Source organism: Erythrolamprus reginae, chromosome 1, assembly GCF_031021105.1.
Source record: "Erythrolamprus reginae isolate rEryReg1 chromosome 1, rEryReg1.hap1, whole genome shotgun sequence".
NCBI lineage: Eukaryota > Metazoa > Chordata > Lepidosauria > Squamata > Dipsadidae > Erythrolamprus > Erythrolamprus reginae.
Window position 1 is genome coordinate 13,941,334 of NC_091950.1, and position 23,824 is coordinate 13,965,157.

The 23,824-nt window shown below is 42.8% G+C and overlaps 1 protein-coding gene across 3 annotated transcripts in view; it reads right to left on the minus strand.

Moving 5' to 3' along the window:
• Positions 1–22,450, minus strand: part of MIER2 (MIER family member 2) — a 120,224-nt gene extending 97,774 nt beyond the window's left edge. For all 3 annotated transcript variants that reach the window (XM_070732281.1, XM_070732272.1, XM_070732262.1), the window contains exon 1: positions 22,411–22,450. In XM_070732281.1, coding sequence (XP_070588382.1) covers positions 22,411–22,419 — 9 coding nt within the window. In that variant the 5' untranslated portion in view covers positions 22,420–22,450. The remainder of the gene's footprint in view (positions 1–22,410) is intronic.
• Positions 22,451–23,824: the final 1,374 nt, after the last annotated feature.

A 23,824-nucleotide genomic window follows, 5' to 3' on the forward strand; every position in this document is an offset into this window, starting at 1 on the left:
TAGAAAATAATCTTTATTCAATTTCTACATATAAAAACAGTCAAAACATAGAAACATAGAAGACTGACGGCAGAAAAAGACCTCATGATCCATCTGTTCTGCCCTTATACTATTTTCTGTATTTTATCTTAGGATGGATCTATGTTTATCCCAGGCATGTTTAAATTCAGTTACTGTGGATTTATCAACCACGTCTGCTGGAAGTTTGTTCATAGAAAGAAAAAAAAGAAAGGAGGAAAAATAGACAGACAAATCAGCTTAGCCTTAAGGCATATAAAATGTTCTGTTTCAATAGTAAAGACATAAGTTGTCAACCATATTGTTGACTGTCACTATCGAGCGACCTGTTTATGTCTAGTATGTGTAATTGTGTACAGGTAGTCCCTGGGTTACGTCGTCCCCGACGTACGACGTTTCGTCGTTACGATGACCCGGGGACAGCTTCGAAGCCACCGCTGCCACCGCCGCCTCCACTCGGGCGAAGGGATCTCTGCGGTGGGCGGGGGCTTCGAAGACCCCGCGGAGATCCCCTCGCCCGGATGGAGGCGGCGGCTTCTTCAAGGAACCAACAGCCGGTCCTTCTCGGTGCTGCGTTGCTGCAGCCTCCGAGGCTGCCGCTGCCTCCGTTTGTGCGAGGGGATCTCCGTGGTGGGCAGCCTTGGAGTCTACAGCAACGCCTGAGAAGGACCGGCTGTTGGTTCCTTGAAACCGGTCCTTTTCGGCGCTGCGTTGCTGTAGACTCCGAGGCTGCCCACCACGGAGATCCCCTCGCACAAACGGAGGTGGTGGTGCCGGCGGCAGTCTCGGTATCTGCAGCAACCCAGCACCGAAAAGGACCGGCTGTTGATTCCTTGAAGAAGCCGCCGTCGCCATGTAAGTCGGAATATGCATGTAAATCAGAATATTCCGACTTACACCAAACTCAGCTTACGACGGGTTGTGGGAACAGATCCCCCTCGTAATTCGGGGACTACCTGTATTTATTTTCTTTAGTTCTGTATACTATATTTGTATTCATTTTGGGTATCTCTGAGGAAGGTACGAGTTTGTTTTTAGGGGTTTTATGTTCCATCGATTTATGGTGCACTGTTTCTGTATTTTCATTATGTTTGGGAAAGAAAGGAAGAAGTGTCTGGTTTTACTTTCCCGTTAGGTTTTTTATGCATTTGTTCTGTTTGGAGCAATTTGTACCAATTTTCCCATATTTTGCAAAATTCGGATTTATCTTTTTCCTGTAGTTCCAAAGTCATTTTAGTCATTTCTGCGGACTCAAGGACCTTAATTATGAAGCTTAAAGTTGTGGAGGCTGTTTCTATTTTCCAATTTTGTGCATAGAGTAGTCTTCCCGTCATTATAATATGGAGGATGAAGTATTTATCTTCAGTTTTTTTAGTGCCATTTTTTACAGCGTTGAAGCCTTAAATCTCACCCGAGACTTAGGTGTCCAGGATCCAACTGCAAAAAGATATTGACAAAATTGAACGGGTCCAAAGACGGGCTACAAGAATGGTGGAAGGTTTTAAGCATAAAACGTATCAGGAAAGACTTCATGAACTCCATCTGTATAGTCTGGAGCACAGAAGGAAAAGGGGGGAGATGATAGAAACATTTAAATATATTAAAGGGTTAAATAAGGTCCAGGAGGGAAGTGTTTTTAATAGGAAAGTGAACACAAGAACAAGGGGGCACAATCTGAAGTTAGTTGGGGGAAAGATCAAAAGCAACATGAGAAAATATTATTTCACTGAAAGAGTAGTAGATCCTTGGAACAAACTTCCAGCAGACGTGGTAGATAAATCCACAGTAACTGAATTTAAACATGTCTGGGATAAACATATATCCATCCTAAGATAAAATACAGAAAATAGTATAAGGGCAGACTAGATGGACCAGGAGGTCTTTTTCTGCCATCAATGTTCTATGTTTCTATGTTTCAAGTGTTGACACAGTGGCCAACGGATTCAATTTATGCACAAGTAGATTCTTTAAAAAAATTTCAGGCAGCCTGACCCCCTCCCATCCCTTCTAGAGAGGAGTAGAAAGCCCCTAAAATTGAAGGGCCTGCTTTAAAAGCAGTTGAAAAAGAAAGTTGAAGGGATCAAATCACTTCAAGATGCTTAGGGTGGTGGTGGCTTTCCTGGAAAAAAAAATCACATTCATAGACCATTTACTTCAGGTCAAGTAAGGTACTTGAGTTCAAGAGCTCTCCAAAATGATTAATTAGCATTGTCAAGGAAGCTATTAGAGAAAATGGAAAAGTTGCCAAAATGAACCAAAAAAAAAAAAGGAAAAAAAAAAGAATCCATAGGTGTGCTTAAAAAAAATAATCTAAAATCTAAACTAATAATGAGGCGGAAGGAATATTTTATTTTTTTTAAGCAATGCTTTTCTAACACTGTACAAGGATAATTATCCAACATGGTGGAAAGCATTTAACTAAGACAAAATTATAAAGTCTATGCAAAGGCAATTCTTCTTTTTTAAAAAATAACCACCACCACCTCTTTACGATGCAAAAAGGATGTTGAGACTCTAGAGAGAGTGCAGAGAAGAGCTACAAAGATGATTAGGGAACTGGAGGCTAAAACAGATGAAGAACGGTTGCAGGAACTGGGCATGGCTAGTTTAATGAAAAGAAGGACCAGGGGAGACATGATAGCAGCCTTCCAATATCTCAGGGGTTGCCACAAAGAAGAGGGAGTCAAGCTATTCTCCAAAGCACCTGAGGGTAGGTGTTCGGAAACTTCAGATTGTGCAGAATGCAGCTGGGAGAGCAATCATGGGCTTCCCCAGGTATGCCCATGTCACACCAACACTCCGCAGTCTGCATTGGTTGCCGATCAGTTTCCGGTCACAATTCAAAGTGTTGGTTATGACCTTTAAAGCCCTTCATGGCACTGGACCAGAATATCTCCGAGACCGCCTTCTGCCGCACGAATCCCAGCGACCGATTAGGTCCCATAGAGTGGGCCTTCTCCGGGTCCCGTCAACTAAACAATGTCGGTTGGCGGGCCCCAGGGGAAGAGCCTTCTCTGTGGTGGCCCCGATTCTCTGGAACCAGCTCCCCCCAGAGATTAGAACTGCCCCTACCCTCCTCGCCTTTTGCAAACTCCTTAAAACCCACCTCTGTCGTCAGGCATGGGGGAACTGAGACATCTCCCCCGGGCATATACAATTTATGCATGGTATGCTTGTGTGTATGTTTGTTTAATAATGGGGTTTTAAAATATTTTATATTGTAAATTATTAGATTTGTTATAAACTGTTTTTATTGTGTTGTGAGCCGCCCCGAGTCTACGGAAAGGGGCGGCATACAAATTTAATAAATAATAATAATAAATAATAACTGGGTATCATCCGCATATGAAGAACGGTTGCAGGAACTGGGCATGGCTAGTTTAATGAAAAGAAGGACTAAGGGAGACATGATAGCAGCCTTCCAATATCTCAGGGGTTGCCACAAAGAAGAGGGAGTCAAGCTATTCTCCAAAGCACCTGAGGGTAGAACAAGAAGCAATGGGTGGAAACTAAACAAGGAGAGAAGCAACTTAGAACGAAGGAGAAATTTCCTGACAGTTAGAACAATTAACCAGTGGACGTTGTGAAGCCACCAACACTGGAAGTTTTTAAGCAGATGTTGGATAATCATTTGTCTGAAGTAGTGTTGGGCCTAAGGAGGGGGTTAGACTAGAAGACCTCCAATTCTGTTGTTGTTGTTGATGTTAACCTCGGAATAAACATATCCCCTAAATGGCAAATCCTCACATTGTTCATCCAAGCTTTTCAAAAAGGCTTTTCACAAAAATCTCTCCAGGGGAAACTCAGGAATAGGAAGTGTGTATGAATCAATAAAAGAAGAAATAGTTCTTATACCCCAAAGGTGCTTTTCCAAAAGGTGACTGGACTTCTTGGATGAGAAGCAAAATGTTCTCAAAGAAAAAAAAAACCCAAAGAAGTCCAGTCGCCTTTTAGAAAAGCACATTTGGGACAACCGTGAACTGGATGATTGACAATCTCCAGAGACATACAGAATAGTGTACAGCAATTCAAAACACTGAAGTCTGCAGTGAGACATATTTAAAATGGATGCTTTTCAACTCCTTCATAAATTGCTTAAGTTGGGGTGATTCGTTTGCGGATGGCACCCAATTAATTTACAAAAGTTAAAAGCAAGTTAATCTAGGAAAAGCAAGTAGGATGCTTGGCTGCATAGCTAGAGGTATAACAAGCAGGAAGAGGGAGATTGTGATCCCCTTGTATAGAGCGCTGGTGAGACCCCATTTGGAATACTGTGTCCAGTTCCGGAGACCTCACCTACAAAAAGATATTGACAAAATTGAACGGGCCCAAAGATGGGCTACAAGAATGGTGGAAGGTCTTAAGCATCAAACGTATCAGGAAAGACTTAATGAACTCAATCTGTATAGTCTGGAGGACAGAAGGAAAAGGGGGGACATGATCGAAACATTTAAATATGTCAAAGGGTTAAATAAGTTTCAGGAGGGAAGTGTTTTTAATAGGAAAGTGAACACAAGAACAAGGGGACACAATCTGAAGTTAGTTGGGGGAAAGATCAAAAGCAACATGAGAAAATATTATTTTACTGAAAGAGTAGTAGATCCTTGGAACAAACTTCCAGCAGATGTGGTAGATAAATCCACAGTAACCGAATTTAAACATGCCTGGGATAAACATATATCCATCCTACGATAAAATACAGGAAATAGTATAAGGGCAGACTAGATGGATCATTAGGTCTTTTTCTGCCATCAGACTTCTATGTTTCTATGTTTCTAAGAGACAGAAGGTTTGATTCTTGCGTTAAGAGGATCAAGAGAGCCAGCCTGGTATAGTGATTAAGCCTGGAATTCTAGTCCTTCCTCTGGAATTGAGACTTGAGTTCTGTTCCTGCCTTAGGTATGAGAGGCAGCTGGGTGACTTTAGACCAATCATATGCTGTAACGTTCTACCTTTCAATGACTATTTCAGCTTCAATCGCAACAACACAAGAGCACGCAACAGATTCAAACTTAATATTAACCACTCCAAACATGACTGTAAAAATATGACTTCAGCAACCGAGTTGTCGAAGCGTGGAACTCATTACTGGACTCAGTAGTGTCAACCCCTAGCCCCAAACATTTCTCCCTTAGACTATCCACGATTGACCTCTACAGGTTCCTTAGAGCAGTGATTTTCAACCTTTTTTGAGCTGTGGCACACTTTTTACATGTACAAAATCATGGGGCACATTGAGCGGCGGGGAGTGGGGGGGCTTAAAAAAGTTTGAACAAAAAATTCTCTCTCTCTCTCTCTCTCTCTCTTCCTCCCTTTCGCTCTATTTCTCTCCCTCTTTTTCTCTCTTCATTCCTTCCTCTCTCTCTCCATCCCTCTTTCTTTCTCTCTTCCTTCCTTCCTCTTTTTTGCTCTTTCTATCTCTCCCTCCTTCCCTGCCTCTCTTTCTCTCTCTCTCTTGCTTGCTTTCTCTCTCTCTCTCTCTTGCTTGCTTTCTCTCTCTTTCTCTCTCTCTTGCTTTCTTTCTCTCTCTCTCTTGCTTTCTTTCTCTCTCTTTCTCTCTCTCTAGCTTTCTTTCTGTCTTTCTCTTTCTCTCTCTTGCTGAGCTTCGCGGCACACCTAACCATGTCTCACGGCACAATAGTGTGCCGCGGCACACTGGTTGAAAAACACTGCCTTAGAGGTCAGTAAGGGGAGTGCACAAGTGCACCAGTGTGCCTTCCGTCCCCTGTCCAATTGTCTCTCCTTATCTCATGTATCTTTTCTTCCTTTCAAATATGTTCACCTATACTTTTACATTTTTTGTTCTATTCTTTTCTTTACTTTTATTATTGCATATCTTTCTCTTCAGTGTGTATTATGTATTGGACAAAATAAATAAATAAAATAAAATAAAAATCACCAGGAGACTGTGAGTTCTAGTCCTTCCTTAGGTATGAAATCTGGCAGTTTGATTTTGGGCCAATCACCAAGAGACTGAGTTTATTTATTATTTATTACAGTAGTTCCCAACCTGTGGTCTGTGCATCACCAGGGGAGCCCCCCCCCCCCATATCACCACAAAGGGTTCATGAAGGTTTGAAGAAATGTTGATTTAAATCTTGAGTCTACCCTTGGGGGGAGGGAGCATGGTGCATGGCCACAAAATGTATTTAAAGGGGGGTCCATGGTGAAGAAAAGGTTGAGAACTATAGATTTATCAGACTTTAAAAAATATATAAATGGGTTAATCCTGGGCCTAGAAAGCCTAGAACTACGGCGCGTAAAACACGATCTGAGTATTGCCCACAAGATCATATGCTGCAATGATCTACCAGTCAATGACTACTTCAGCTTCAACCGCAATAACACAAGAGCACGCAACAGATTCAAACTTAATACGAACCGCGCCAAACTTGACTGTAAAAAATATGATTTCAACAATCGAGTTATCAAAGCGTGGAACTCATTACCGGACTCAATTGTGTCAACCCCTAACCCCCAACACTTCTCCCTTAGACTCTCCACGATTGACCTCTCCAGGTTCCTAAGAGGCCAGTAAGGGGCGTACATAAGTGCACTGGTGTGCCTTTCGTCCCCTGTCCAATTGCCTTTCCTTTCTTTCACCTATCTTATATTTTCTCCCTCCTTTCATAAATCCTCTCCTCTAAGTTCACTATCACCCTCTTTTATATTATCACATGTCTATTTTTCTTCCTATGTATTTGTGTATTGGACAAATGAATAAATAAAAAATAAAAATAAATGATAAATAAAAATAAAGCCGGCTGGGTTACTTTGGGCCAGAGTAACTGGGCACTGAGATTTTTAGTCCCGCCTTGGATACGAAGCAAGCTTGGTGACCTTGGGCCAGTCACTTTCTCTCAACCCTAGGGAGGAGGCAATGGCCGATTGCTTCTGAAAAGCCTCTACCAAAATAGGGTCAAGAATCACATCCTAACAAATCTACATAGAGATGCTACAGTAAATATATCTCGTTATCAAAACTAATGCCAAGCCGCTAGCAGCTAATCATCGTGAAGAAATTGAGACTGTCAGAGACATTTTAATCAAATTTAATTGGAAGGGGGGATGGGATTAGGTTACAATGTCTTGACCTCTTGAAAAGTTTATTTTAGCACTCCATTCATCAGCCAGTTCTCGGGAGCCAGTGCTTGGATTCCTCAATCCTCTCGATGACCATCTACAGTGGTTATCCATTTTCATGACAAGGAGGCACAGGTGTTTTCAACCACCATCTTTTCCCCAGGTAATTTCTTCAACAAGGCATGCTCTAATGTTAAGTTCTACACTTATTTATTTATTCATGGCACCGGACCAGGATACCTGCGAGACCGCCTTCTGCCGCACGAATCCCAGCGGCTGGTTAAGTCCCACAGAGTTGGTCTTCTCCGGGTCCCGTCGACTAAACAATGTCGTCTGGCGGGACCCAGGGGAAGAGCCTTCTCTGTGGCGGCTCCAACCCTCTGGAATCAACTCCCCCCAGAGATTAGGACTGGCCCCACTCTCCTTGCCTTTCGTAAACTCCTTAAAACCCACCTCTGTCACCAGGCTTGGGGGAACTGATACATCCCCCCCTTGCCTATGTAATTTTGTGCCTGATATGACTGTGTGTATGTATTTTATCTATTGGTTGTTTTTTTCTTTTTAGACTTTTTAATGTAAAACTGTTATTTTAGATTTTAATTATTCGATTTGGTACCATGTATTGTTCTTATCACTATTGTGAGCCGCCCCGAGTCTACGGAGAGGGGCGGCATACAACCAACCCAAAACCTACTCCCAACACAAAACCAATCTCAAATGCAAATTATTAAATGCTAGAAGTACAGTGTTCCCTCGATTTTTGCGGGTTCAAACTTCGCGAATAGCCTATACCACGGTTTTTCAAAAAATATTAATTAAACAATATTTCGCAGGTTCTTTTCTATACTGTACCACGGTTTTTCCCGCCTGATGATGTCATACGTCATTGCCAAACTAATAATTTTTGCAAATCAATAACAAAAAAAAAAATAATTGTTAATAAATAATTATGTTTATAAATATCAGGATCACTAAGTGTCTTATTCAATGGTGAGTACCAGTAATAATGGTGAGTAAATTATTGTTAAGGGAATGGGAAATGGTAATTTAGGGGTTTAAAGTGTTAAGGGAAGGCTTGTGATACTGTCCATAGCCAAAAATGGTGTATTTGCTTCCGCATCTCTACTTCGCGGAAATTCGACTTTTGCGGGCGGTCTTGGAACGCATCCCCCGCGAAAATCGAGGGAACACTGTATAGTCAATACGATGCCAAAATTCCTCCTCCTTCTTGACTCCTCAGTCCTTGATATTATTTTTGGCTGTGAAACATGGCTTAATGCATCCTACCCAGACTCCATTATTACAATAAGGAACTATCTTGTCTCTCGTTATGACCGTGAATCCCGCAGAGGAGGCGGGGTAGCTATATTTTACAAAAAATCTCTAAACATAAAAAAACATCAAAGTTGCGCAGGATCCTATTCTCTATGGCAGCCCCTCTCTCAGGATTCCTCACATTGGAATATTGGAACCTTGCTATCATGTCATCTGTTTCATCTGTTTCTATATAAAACCAAATCTAACCAGTTGCTTTGGAGAAAATCTTGACTTCCTCGTCTTTGTGGCAACCTCTGAGATATTGGGAGGTGGCTATCACGTCACCCCAGTCCTTCTTTTCATTAAACTGGACATTATTATTATTATTATTATTATTATTATTAATTAGATTTGTATGCAGCCCCTCTCCGTAGACTCACAGCAATAATAAAGACAGTGTAAAAACAAATCTAATAATTTAAAAAACACTAAACCCCCCATTATTAAAAGCAAACATACACACAAACATACCATGTATAAACTGTATAGGCCCGGGGGAGATGTCTCTGTCCCCCCATGCCTGATGGCAGAGGTGGGTCTTAAGAAGTTTACGAAAGGCAAGGAGGGTGGGGGCAGTTCTAATCTCCGGGGGGAGCTGGTTCCAGAGGGTCGGGGCCGCCACAGAGAAGGCTCTTCCCCTGGGTCCTGCCAAACGACATTGTTTAGTCAACAGGATATATTTACTGTAGCACTTTCCTAGTCTTTGTTTGTGGTGTTAGGGATGGCATTTTGTTTTTGTTGTTGTAGTTCTGGTTGGTAGGTATCAATTTGTTGTTGTGAGATGGTCGGTTGGAAGAGGTAGGGTGGTTGACGAGAGATGTTAGGCTGGAAGATGTAGGGAGGATTGTGGGTCCTGAATTTGATGCATTCTGTGCGAAAGTCGGTGTATAAGTTAGTTCCAACCAAGTCAAGGCGTCTCTTTAGTTCCGCCCTTAGTTCATGGGAGCGGATGCGTTGAAGTAGCGAAAGGTCTGGTCTGGATTTGAGTTTGTTGAAACTGATGTTGTTTCTGGCTATGTGGTTAATGGTTGTGATAAAAAGCTGTTTTGCAGGTTCATTTTTTGCAGACAACTCTGCAGAATCGTGACTTGACTTATTCTCCAAAAGGAGCTTGACTTATTCTCCAAAGAACCAGAAGGCAGGACAAGAAGCAACAAATGGAAAGTACTGTAATCAAAAAAGCGAGAGCCATCGTGGGGCTTCCCAGATTCGCCCACGTATCTACAACACTCCGTGGCCTGCATTGGCTGCCGATCAGTTTCCGGTCACAATTCAAAGTGTTGGTCATGACCTTTAAAGCCCTACATGGCATTGGACAAGAGTACCTCCGGAACCGCCTGCTACCGCACGAATCCCAGCGGTCGATAAGGTCCCACAGAGTTGGCCTTCTCCGGGTCCCGTCGACTAAACAATGTCGTCTGGCAGGCTCCAGGGGAAGAGCCTTCTCTGTGGCGGCCCCGGCCCTCTGGAATCAACTCCCCCCGGAGATTAGAACTGCTCCCACCCTCCTTGTCTTCCGTAAACTACTTAAGACCCACCTATGGGGGATTTGAGACACCTTTCCCCCAGGCTTATTATAATTTATGTTTGGTATGTATGTGCTGTTTGGTTTTTAATTATGATAGGGTTTTTAGTTTTTTTTTAAATATTAGATTTGTGCCTGTATAATACTGTTTTTATCGTGTTGTGAGCCACCCCAAGTCTTCGGAGAGGGGCGGCATACAAATCTAATAAATTATTATTATTATTATTATTATTATTATTATTATTATTATTATTATTATTATTAATCAAGGAGAGAAGCAATCTAGAACTAAGGAGAAACTTCCTGACAAATCTAATGGCTATAGAATATAGGAAATACAGGTGAGTTCTTCCAGGGGTTGCACAGTGGTTAGAGTGCAGCACTGCAGGCTACTTTAGCCAACTGCTAGCTGTAGTTCAGCAGTTCAAATCTCACCACGGTTGACTCAGCCTTTCAGCCTTCCAAGGTGGGTAAAAATGAGGACCCCAGATTGTTGGGGGCAATATGTTACTCTCTGTAAACCACTTAGAGAAGGCTGTAAAAGCACTATGAAGCGGAATATAAGTCTAAATGCTATTGCTATTGCTTTTCTCAAAAGTGCCTCCAATCCCCTGAGCTACTGTATAATAAGTTGGCCTTCTCTGGGTCCCGTCGACTAAACAATGTCATTTGGCGGGACCCAGGGGAAGAGCCTTCTCTGTGGCAGCCCCGGCCCTCTGGAACCAACTCCCCCCAGAGATCAGAATTGCCCCCACCCTCCTTGCCTTTCGTAAACTTCTCAAAACCCACCTCTGCCTTCAGGCATGGGGGAATTGAAATATCTTCCCCAGGCCGATATAATTTATGTATGGTGTGTTGTGTGCATGTTTTTTAAATTATGGGTTTTTAACTTCGTATTATTAGATTTGTATTGTACATTGTTTCTATCACTGCTGTGAGCCGCCCCGAGTCTACGGAGAGGGGCGGCATACAAATTTAATAAATAAATAAATAAATTCACAACTAAAAAAAATAAAATAAAAATCACCCTCTGCTTTTTTGCTACCCAAATGAAAGAAGCCAATATTTCAGGAATTCTATTACACAACAATTACAGACAGGAAGACTTCATATTATTATTAACCACACTTTTATATTGCTGGAATATAAACCTTACATTTACAAAGTACCTAAGGGCACGCTTGATGCGTTATTACTTGGTAATTCTGCATGGTTAAAAGTATTTGAGGCTTAAAAAAAATACAGATGAACTAAATATGGGAGTTAGACTTTGAAAGCGGCGAGACTGGACAATCCTTTGGTGCAAATCAGTTGGAAAATATGACTAGCCTACCTCACCGCTCTTTTGCATGCTCCGGAGCAACCTGGAATTAAGGACAAACTTCCTAAAGTGAGAACAATTAACCAGTGTATCAGCTTGCCTGCAGAAGAACAACTAACCTCATGATCTGGAACTGAACACACTCAAAACCTTAGAAATGGTGGCAGACTTTAGAAGAAACCCTCCCATTCCACCACTTCTTACAACACTAGACAACATGGTATCAACAGCAGAGACCTTCAAATTTCTAGGTTCTATCATATCTCAAGACCTAAAATCAAACAACTATCAGGGTTCCAAATAGCATCTGAAATTAAATCAGAGTCTGAGGCATAGAGTTCCTCAAAGTTCCCATTTATTAGCAGAGCCATGTTGGCACATTTGTGACAAACCCGAATCTGAAGTCCCATGGGTTTCTCCACCCAGTTTAAAGTTCATTCCTTTGTTCCCCCACCCACAAGTTCATCGTATTAACCAGTCTCCTTCATGTCAACGTGTCTTTTACTCCCATCACCTTCCAGGCAGGTGTCAAACAAAGGATGACCTTGAGGAAGGAACTTGTTATGGCTATATCTCTACACCCCTTTAGTTCAAAAGACTAAAAATTCTAGAAGACCTCAAACAAAGGGTTGCAAAATGCTGAAACAGCAAAAATGACATTTTGAGCCAATGTGTGTGACTGCATAGCTAGGGGTTTTATTATGTTATTAATGTCTTTTAAATGGATTTAATTTTTTATTGTTAGATTTGTAATGTATTGTATTACTGCTATGCTGTGAGCCGTCCCGAGTCTTCGGAGAGGGGCGGCATACAAATCTAATAAACTAAACTAAACTAAACTAAAATGATCAACCTAACATCAAAAATGTCATCAAAAAAGCACAACAAAAAATGTTCTTTCCGCGCCAACTCAGGAAGCTCAAAGCTGCCCAAGGAGCTGCTGATACAGTTCTACAGAGGAATGATTGAGTCTGTCATCTGCACCTCCATAGCTGTCTGGTTCGGTTCTGCAACCCAACAAGACCGACACACACTTCAGAGGAGAATCAGAACTGCAGAAAAACACAATGGCTGCCCATCTTCCATTGCTGCCTAACATTGAGGACTTGTACACTGCACGAATCAAAAAGAGGGCTGTGAAAACCTTTACAGACCCCTCGCATAGTCTACAGAGCACTGCACACCAAGACAACTAGACACAAGAACAGTTTTTTCCCCAACGCCATCACTCTGCTAAACAAATAATTCCCTCACCACTGTGAAACTATTCAGCAAAGCTACATTACTATTACTATTAGTCTTCTCATTGTTCCTATCCCCCATTTCCTCCCACTTATGAATATATGACTGTAAATTGTTGCTTGTACCCTTATGGTTTATATTAGTATTGTTTTCTGCTTATTTGCACCCTATGACAATCATTAAGTGTTGCACCTCATGAATTCTTGACAGATGTCTTTCTTTTATGTACACTGAAAGCAGATGCACGAAAGACAAATTCCTTGGGTTTCCAATCACACATGGCCAATAATGAATTCTACTCTGTTTTAAGTTGTGGGTGCACACCTCACTGGAGATTTTTAAGAAGTGACTGGACAGGCACTTACCTGAAATAGTATAGGGTCTGCTGATTGAACAGAATGGACTAGAAGACCTCCAAGGTCCCTTCCAGATCTATTCTGATTAATAATCAAAGGAGGAACAAGAACTTGGGCGTCCTCCTCGATCCACAGCTCTCATTAGAGAAACATCTTTCAGCTGTGGTGAGGGGGGCGGTTGCCCAGGTTCGCCTGGTGCACCAGTTGCGGCCCTATTTGGACCGGGAGTCACTGCTCACAGTCACTCATGCCCTCATCACCTCGAGGCTCGACTACTGTAACACTCTCTACATGGGGCTACCTTTGAAGAGTGTTTGGAAACTTCAGATCGTGCAGAATGCAGCTGCGAGAGCAATCCTGGGCTTTCCCAAATATGCCCATGTTACACCAACACTCCGCAGTCTGCATTGGTTGCCGATCAGTTTCCGGTCACAATTCAAAGCGTTGGTTATGACCTATAAAGCACTTCATGGCACCAGACCAGATTATCTCCGGAACCGCCTTCTGCTGCACGAATCCCAGCGACCAGTTAGGTCCCACAGAGTGGGTCTTCTCCGGGTCCCGTCAACTAAACAATTTCGCTTTGTGGGAACCAGGGCAAGAGCCTTCTCTGTGGCGGCCCCGGCCCTCTGGAACCAACTCCCCCCAGGGATTAGAATTGCCCCCACCCTCCTTGCCTTTCGTAACCTGCTTAAAACCCACCTCTGCCGCCAGGCATGGGGGAATTGAGATACTCTTTTCCCTAGGCCTCTACAATTTTATGCATGGTATATCTGTATGTATGTTTGGTTTCTATAATAATGGGTTTTCAACTGTTTTTAGTATTGGATTATTATTATATGCTGTTTCATTACTGTTGTTAACCGCCCCGAGTCTGCGGAGAGGGGCGGCATATAAATCCAATAAATAAATAAATGAATGAATAAATAAATATATAAATGAATGAATGAATAAATAAATAAATAAAAAACATCAGGAACTCTTTTAACCGTATTCTTAGCAGCTGCCCATATCTTAATGTATACTGCTCAAAAAAATAAAGGGAATACTTAAACAACACAATATAATTCCAAGTAAATCAAACTTCTATGAAATCAAACTGTCTACTTCTTAGGAGGCAACACTGATTAACAATCCATTTCACATGTTGTCAGCACATTCAACTTTGTACAAAACAAAGTATTCAATGAGAATCATTCATTCGGATCTAGGATGTGTTTTTTGAGTGTTCCCTTTATTATTTTTGAGCAGTGTATATTTTAGTTAAACCTTGGAGCTCACAGCTGCTAACTCAACTCAATGATTTTGTCCTTGAGAAGATAGTACATCTATTGGATGTGGGAGGAAACCCCAAATAAATTAACTCTTTATCACAGTGTTCAGACTGCACCCAGCACTGCTCCAAGCAAAGAAACATATGCTGTTGATTTGAGCTCCCGAGCTTGGCAATTTGATTGCAAACATTTTGCCACCATTCAAGGAGACACCATCAGTGCTTTTTTGAATTGAACAATTCAAAATGCACTGCCGATGTGGCCTTGAATGGTGGTGAAACATTTGCAACCCAATTGCCAAGCTCGGAGCTCAAACCAACAGATGAACTACCAACCTGAGCTACTAATATTCAAACACATTTCAAAGAAACTTATTCTAGATCTTCCAAGCTATATTTTGGACAATCGTTGGGATCAATAGTGATCTTCGTGTTGTTCACTGTGAATTCTCAATAGAATATGGCATGGTTAACCACAAAATGTCTATAACTTTAAGGGGAAGCAGTCTACTTCAGAAAGCTGTGATGTTTTAAACATTTTGCTGACTTCCATTAATCTAGAAGGGAGCTCATCATCATCACCGATTCTCTAAAATTGGCAGCAAAAACTACCTAAAGATTATTTCTAATTTTTGGGAACTTCTTTTCAAGGGAAGACTGACATTTTTGTTATTCTTTTCCCCGCTTCAATCTTTTTATCAAAAAGAAACCAACAAGTTTTGGCAGTTTAACCTGACGTTTTTAAAAAACTGAAAGACATTTTAATCAGTGTTTGTTTATTTTTGGTACTGTCCTATTCTAAACAGATTTTGTCTCTATGTATATAAAATATAAAACCCATTTTACTTGTTATTTTATTACGGTGGGCTTCCTGGGCATTGCATTTGATGGTAAAAGAGCAGAGATTTAATATGAATAAATAAAATCAAGGAGACATTGAGAATCCCAAGGATGATTCTCAAAGTCTATTTTCTTATTCAGAGCTGTCTCAAAAACGGCAGCTGCTTCCTTAAACAAATCACCAACATCGGGTCAGCAATGGATAATATTGAAAAAGCAGAGTTGGGGGTGAGACATAATAGGCAGTGATACTCCACTTCCATGTCCTTAATTTCATGCCTCCAGGAGTGCTGGACATCACCTTCCATCATTCCACAGGCAATTTCAGCGACGCCACTTGAGAATTCTATGAGTTCAACACATCTCGGAACCAACTTGCGGAAAAATGTGTTCTAGAATGAGGTCGTATTTCATGAGACACCAAGACCCAATGCCTCTGTTTCCTTGGGGAAACATAGAAGACTGACGGCAGAAAAAGACCTCATGGTCCATCTAGTCTGCCCTTATACTATTTCCTGTATTTTATCTTACAATGGATGTATGTTTATCCCAGGCATGTTTAAATTCAGTTTTACCAACCATGTCTGCTGGAAGTTTGTTCCAAGGATCTACTACTCTTTCAGTAAAATAATATTTTCTCATGTTGCTTTTGATCTTTCCCCCAACTAACTTCAGATTGTGTCCCCTTGTTCTTATGTTCACTTTCCTATTAAAAACACTTCCCTCCTGGACCTTATTTAACCCTTTAACATATTTAAATGTTTCGATCATGTCCCCCCTTTTCCTTCTGTCCTCCAGACTATACAGACGGAGTTCATAAAGTCTTTCCTGATACGTTTTATACTTAAGACCTTCCACCATTCTTGTAGCCCGTCTTTGGACCCCATTCAATTTTGTCAATATCTTTTTGTAGGTGAGGTCTCCAGAACTGAACACAGTACTCCAAATGTGGTCTCACCAGTGCTCTATATAAGGGGATCACAATCTCCCTCTTCCTGCTTGTTATACCTCTAGCTATGCAGCCAAGCATCCTACTTGCTATTCCTACCACCCGACCACACTGCTCACCCATTTCGAGATTGTCGGAAATCACTACCCCTAAATCCTTCTCTTCTGAAGTTTTTGCTAACACAGAACTGCCAATGCAATGCAAAAGGGGGGACATGATTGAAACATTTAAATATGTTAAAGGGTTAAATAAGGTTCAGGAGGGAAGTGTTTTTAATAGGAAAGTGAACACAAGAACAAGGGGACACAATCTGAAGTTAGTTGGGGGAAAGATCAAAAGCAACATGAGAAAATATTATTTTACTGAAAGAGTAGTAGATCCTTGGAACAAACTTCCAGCAGACGTGGTTGGTAAATCCACAGTAGCTGAACCAAAACAGACATCAAAGTTCAGTCGAAAACTGATATTTAGATCAGGATTTGATATATTCGCCCTCAGATGCTAACCCAAACAAAAGGCAGCGCAAGAGTGTCTCAAATAAAATAAATAAAAAGATTGTCCACCCACAGTACCGCTTCACAGTCGCAATCCAATTTCACAGTCCATACAGAACCTGACAGCTGTGAACATGTGAATTTCCCCCCTTAAATTGGCACACCGGTCTTTCTTCTTTAGAGCCTAGAGGTTACACACATTAGCATTAACATCTGGAACAAGGACAGGCTTGTTCGTTATTTATTTATTTTAAATATTCCTAGTTGCCCAACTAACTAAAAGGACTAAGGGTGACAAGGTAGCAGTCTTCCGATATCTCAGGAGTTGCCATAAAGAAAAAAGGGTCAAGCTAGTCTCCAAAGCACCTGAAGGAAGAACAAGAAGGAATGGGTGGAAATTAATCAAGGAGAGAAGCCATCTAGAACTCAATCTGAGTATTGCATGGGCAGTTCTGCCTTAGCAAAAACTTCAGAAGAGAAGGATTTAGGGGTAGTGATTTCTGACAGTCTCAAAATGGGTGAGCAGTGTGGTCGGGCAGTAGGGAAAGCAAGTAGGATGCTTGGCTGCATACCTAGAGGTATAACAAGCAGGAAGAGGGAGATTATGATCCCCTTATATAGAGTGCTGGTGAGACCACATTTGGAATCCTGTGTTCAGTTCTGGAGACCTCACCTACAAAAAAGATATTGACAAAATTGAACGGGTCCAAAGACGGGCTACAAGAATGGTGGAAGGTCTTAAGCATAAAACGTATCAGGAAAGACTCCATGAACTCGATCTGTATAGTCTGAAGGACAGAAGGAAAAGGGGGGACATGATCGAAACATTTAAATATGTTAAAGGGTTAAATAAGGTTCAGGAGGGAAGTGTTTTTAATAGGAAAGTGAACACAAGAACAAGGGGACACAATCTGAAGTTAGTTGGGGGAAAGATCAAAAGCAACATGAGAAAATATTATTTGACTGAAAGAGTAGTAGATCCTTGGAACAAACTTCCAGCAGACGTGGTTGGTAAATCCACAGTAACTGAATTTAAACATGCCTGGGATAAACATATATCCATTGTAAGATAAAATACAGGAAATAGTATAAGGGCAGACTAGATGGACCATGAGGTCTTTTCCTGCCGTCAGCCTTCTATGTTTCTATGTTTCTAGAACTAAGGAGAAATTTCCTGACAGTGAGAACAATTAATCAGTGGAACAGCTTGCCTCCAGAAGTTGTGAATGCTCCAACACTGGAAGGTTTTAAGAAGAGATTGGAAAACCACTTGTCTGAAGTGGTGCAGGGCAGTGATGGCAAGCCTTTTCCCCCTTGGGTGCCAAAAGTACATGTACGCACGTTATTGCACGCATGTGCGTGCCAACACCTATAATTCAATGTCCCCCTGCGCCCTATACCCCTGAATATGTGCACATGACTTCCCTGCCCCTGTTTCCTTATGCCCGGTAGGCCCATTTTTCTTGAAACCTGGGGAGGACAAAAACGGTCTCCCTCACCCCCAAAGACCCTCCAGAGGTCGAAAACGCCCTCCCAGAACCTCTGCGTGAGCTGAAAACCAACTGGCCCATGATGGAGCTCAGCTAGGGCAATGGCTCACATGCTGACAGATGTGACTCCGCATACCACCTGTGGCATGCATTTATTTACGCTCTCTACATGGGGCTACCTTTGAAAAGTGTTTGGAAACTTCAGATCGTGCAGAATGCGGCTGCGAGAGCCATCGTCGGGCTCCCTAGATTCGCCCACGTTTCTGCAACACTCCGTGGCCTGCACTGGCTACCGATCGGTTTCCGGTCACAATTCAAAGTGTTGGTAATGACCTTTAAAGCCCTACATGGCATTGGGCCATAATACATCCAGAACCGCCTTCTACCGCATGAATCCCAGTGGCCAATAAGGCCCCACAGAGTTGGCCTTCTCCGGGTCCCGTTGACCAAACAATGTCGTTTGGCGGGCCCCAGGGGAAGAGCCTTCTCTGTGGCGGCCCCGGCCCTCTGGAATCAACTCCCCCCAGAGATTAGAACGGCCCCCACCCTCCTTGTCTTTCGCAAATTACTCAAGACCCACCTTTATCGCCAGGCATGGGGGAGTTAAGATATTCCTTCCCCCTAGGCCATTACAAGTTATGCATGTTATGTTTGTGTGTATGTTTGGTTTTTATAATAAGGGTTTTTAGTTGTTTTATTAATTGGATAGTTACATGCTGTTTTTATCATTGTTGTTAGCTGTCCCGAGTCTGCGAAGAGGGGCGGCATACAAATCCAATAAATAATAATTATTTATTTATTTTTATTTATTTATTACATTTGTATGCCGCCCCTCTCCGAAGACTCGGAGCGGCTCACAACAGAAATACAAAATACAAATCCAATGATTAAATGCCATAGTTTCACCATCACGGGTATAAGGTTTACTGGTTTGGACAGGCATTTGATACCTTCCAACGCTTGTTATTCTTCAAGACACCCTCATGGAAATTATTTTTAAAATGCAATAAAAACACAAAAAGCAATAAAAACACAAAAGCAATAACAAGGTATACATACCAAAAAATAAATCAGTGACCATGAATAAATGAGTTTTACCATTCTGACATTTCAAAAGTCAAAATGTCGAGGGTTTTCAGGATTAAGTCGTGAATTGACTCCATAAAGTAGCGGTGTGTATTTTTAGTACCATGCAGAAGCCAGAAGAAAGGTGGGATGGTTTAAAGCAGTGTTTCCCAACCTTGGCCACTTGAAGGTATCTGGACTTCAACTCCCAGAATTCCCCAGCCAGCATTCGCTGGCTGGGGAATTCTGGGAGTTGAAGTCCAAATACCTTCAAGTGGCCAAGGTTGGGAAACACTGGTTTAAAGAACTGCGCAGAGGTACTGCTGCACTTTTGTGAAATCTAAAACCTTTCCTCCAAACCATCCTTGAAGTGTACACATATTTAATTTACAGCATCTGAAATAAGATAACTTGCATTTGACACACCTAGAGCTCTAATTCCTATTTTTTAAATTCAGATCCTACACCTATATAATCCCAAATTAAACAAAAACCACCTCAAGGTGAAGATTAAGACCTTAATTAAGACATTAATGAACAATCTCATTGTGAGTGACATAGGGGAAGGTTTGGTAGGAAAGGTTTGCCTATTTGCCGATGACTCTAAAGTGTGCAATAGGGTTGATATTCCTGGAGGCGTCTGTAATATGGTAAATGATTTAGCTTTACTAGATAAATGGTCAAAGCAATGGAAACTGCAGTTTAATGTTTCCAAATGTAAAATAATGCACTTGGGGAAAAGGAATCCTCAATCTGAGTATTGTATTGGCAGTTCTGTGTTAGCAAATACTTCAGAAGAGAAGGATTTAGGGGTAGTGATTTCTGACAGTCTCAAAATGGGTGAGCAGTGCAGTCAGGCGGTAGGGAAAGCAAGTAGGATGCTTGGCTGCATAGCTAGAGGTATAACAAGCAGGAAGAGGGAGATTGTGATCCCGCTGTATAGAGCGCTGGTGAGACCCCATTTGGAATACTGTGTTCAGTTCTGGAGACCTCACCTACAAAAAGATATTGACAAAATTGAACGGGTCCAAAGACGGGCTACAAGAATGGTGGAAGGTCTTAAGCATAAAACATATCAGGAAAGACTTAATGAACTCAATCTGTATAGTCTGGAGGACAGAAGGAAAAGGGGGGACATGATCGAAACATTTAAATATATTAAAGGGTTAAATAAGGTCCAGGAGGGAAATGTTTTTAATAGGAAAGTGAACACAAGAACAAGGGGACACAATCTGAAGTTAGTTGGGGGAAAGATCAAAAGCAACATGAGAAAATATTATTTTACTGAAAGAGTAGTAGATCCTTGGAACAAACTTCCAGCAGACGTGGTAGATAAATCCACAGTAACTGAATTTAAACATGCCTGGGATAAACATATATCCATCCTAAGATAAAATACAGAAAATAGTATAAGGGCAGACTAGATGGACCATGAGGTCTTTTTCTGCCGTCAGACTTCTATGTTTCTATGTTTCTCATCAAAAGAGCAAATGGAAGGAACTAGAAGACCTCTAAGTTCTGTTAAGTTGGATGCACAAATGTTACAGAAGTGAAGACCTCTATTTCACCAGTTCTCTCTTTTTTCTCTCTCTCCAGTTTCAAGGTTCTCCTTTTCACATTATCTCATAGTCCCTTATCTTCTTGCCCTTCATCCTCAGCCCACCCAAATTCCAGCTGCCTCCACCTTATGTCACTCATTTCCAATTATTTTTTCTTCATTCAAAACTTCTACCAAGGCCAACATGAAGCAGATGTAATCTTTAAAGAACTCCCTTATTTTAATTCCCCAATGGTCTTCGGACATGAAACACCTCCTTTCAAAAAATCACAACTTTTTGTCTTGGCCATTGGACAACTCAAGATTTTGTGTGTGGGGGGGGGGGGGGGGTTTGTCTCTTCAGATGGTCAAAACTTCAAACTGACCATCTTGAGATCTTTTGATGGGATGTTCAAGCCTTCTGCACAATATTTGTCAGATTTAAAGCTTGTTGCTCTCCAAAACTGGGTGTTAGTTTCTAAACAAATAAAGCTACATCATATTTTTTCTTCAAGTGCAGTCATTTCTACCAAGTGCAACCTTGAACATGGATTCTACCAATTTGTCAGCAGCTCCAAGTCCTTCTCCCCAAATATCCTAAATGTGTTTTTCTAATATTCCCTACCCTTTTATCATTTCCTGAAACCTGAATCAAGCTTCTTAGAATTTCTGGCTTTTGCCCCTCGGTGGATACACCGTTTCTAGCTCGGTTCTCCAAATTTCAGTTGTGCTCGCCTGTCCACAGAAGGTCACCCCTTCCTCCATTTTGCAAATTCAAAAAGTAACCGTCCTGGTAGTTTACACCTTACACCCTTGTAGATAAACTCTCCTGATTAGAAGCAACGCCAATCACACCACTTCCAACCTGTACCATTGCGACCCACAACTTTCGCATCCATCCACGGACTCTTTAATTTTGGGAGTGATTTTGCCCTGACAACATTTGTGGCCATCAGAGGCAAACCTCAAGTTTTTTTCCCATCTCCCCCCACAAAAGTAACCCTGAATCTGCAGAAGTACCCTTAACCCCCAATTTTTCTTGAATTCCTTTAAACACAACTGTTCCCCAATGAAACACCCCACACTCACCCTCAATATTTAAAACCCCATCTTCTTCTGGAAAAAAAAGTCACAAACTGAGCTTCCGCGAACCCTCAAAAGGTGCATTTCTAAAATATGCCCCCCCCAAATCTTTGCAAACTCCAGGAACCCCAGTTGTTTTGCAATGCCCACCCCCTAACCAATACTGCACCCCCAAATCCAATTGGGCCAGTTTTACCCTATGCACCCCAAATCTTCACAGAGCACCCCAACTTAGGCCAATTCTTATCAACTCTGCCCCCCCACACCTAGAAAGCCTCAGCATGCTCCTCTTTATCCCTGCACCCCCAAATCCTCATCCTCCTCTTCCGGTCCCCAAGTTTGACCCCTTGCATCCCCATCCTCCCAACCTGCCCATCCTTGCTCAGCCCCCCTCAAAGTCCCTTCAGAAGTTTTAGAGGACCCTCCCGAAGTCCTCCCCCCGCCCACTCCTACGGCCACGCCTTCCCACCTGCCCCCCTCCCCATTTCAAACTCTGACCCACTGGAGGCTCCTCCGCCCTGCCCCTCCCGACACCCCCAGCGAAGTCCCGACTCCTCCATCCTCGCCTCTCCAGCCCTTTCATCCCCCCCCTCGCTCACACGGGGTTCCCCCCACCCCCCAGGAACTCTCACCTGCGAGTCCCACCTGCTCCCCCCCGTCCAAAAAGCCCCCCCCTCTTCCTGCTCCCTCAGTCTCCCCTCCCCACCACGGGGTGCCCCCTTCGGGGTGGGGGAGGGGAAGAAGGGGGAGGGGGAGCCGAGTTTCTCCCCCCCCCCCCAAACACAACATACTCTCCCTCTCACATACACACACTCACCTCCGCCATAGCCGAGAGTGAGAACGGCGGCCGGAGGGGGGGGGGGAAGCAGGAGAGCCCCGGATGTGGAGGCGCGCGCCGATTGGCTGCCGCGCACGGGAGCCGAGCGGGAGGGGAGGGCCGCGAGAGAGACGGGGTGAGGGGAGGGGGGTACACCGCGAGGCGGAGGGGGCGTCGCGCTCGGGGGTGAAGGGATTGGGAGGGGGACGTCGCTGTGGGGAGGGGGGGCGACTTGAGGTAAAAATTGTGAGGCGTGGAAAGCTGAGGCGGCGGGGGGGGGATAAACGTCGAAGGGGCTGCGGGGAGGAAAGGGGGACAGGTGAGGCAGGTGAGGGGCTCGGAGCCCAGGGGGAAACCGGAGGGACCCGCTGGGAGGGAGAGAAAGGCGGGCGAAAAAGGGAGAAGCTGAGGTAAAAACCCAATATTTTTTTTAAAAGGTGGCGGTGGAGGGAATTAGTGGTCGCGGTCGGGGGGGGGGGCAGTGATGCTATTAATGCATGTATATAAATATTATATCTTTGTATACCACCAATACATAGTTGACAAAACAAATGAAATAAATAAAGGGGAGAGCTTGGAGGGACTTCAAGGAAAGTGGTGTAGGGTCACCTGCTTGGGCAGGGAGTTGGATTAGATGACCTACCAGGTCCCTTCCAACTGTAATAAATACATAAAAAGTGAAGTCAGCGGAGAGGGTTGGGGTGAAGTGGAGAGCAAGGCAGTGAAATGGATGGAAAGGGATAAAAAACTGAGGTAAACCAGGTTAGTTAAGGTAACAGAATAACTAAGAGTTGGAATGGTCCTTGGAAGGCATCTAGTCCAGCCTGCTCAAGCAAGAAACCCTTAAAACATTTCAGACATACAAGTAATCCTCAACTTACAACAGTACATTTAACAACGGCACTTAATAACCACACTTGAAATAGAAAGGAAGGAAGGAAGGAAGACAGAGAGAGAAAGAAGGAAAGAAAGAGAGAGAGAGAGAGATGTGTGGCCATGTTTCCCCCACACGCAAAGACTGTTGCGACATCCCCCTGGTCGTGGGATCAAAATTGGGAGACTTGGCCAAGGACTCATATTTATGACGGTTGTGGTGTTCCGATGTGTGTGTGTGTTTGTGTCACATGATCCCCTATTGCAACCTTACTGACCAGCAAAGTTGATGGGGAAGCTGGAGTTACCAAATTAACACCTGTAGGGATACATTTAACATCTAAGGCAAGAAAAGTCATAAAACGGAGCAAAACTCCTTTAGCAGATATCTCACTTAGCAACAGAAAGTTTGTCAAGGACTACCTGAAAATAGCTGTCCAATATCTCTCTTTTAAACCCTCCAGTGATGGAGCACCCACAGTTTCTGGAGATAATTCGTTCCACTGATTAATTGTTCTAACTCTCAGGAAATTTCTCCTTA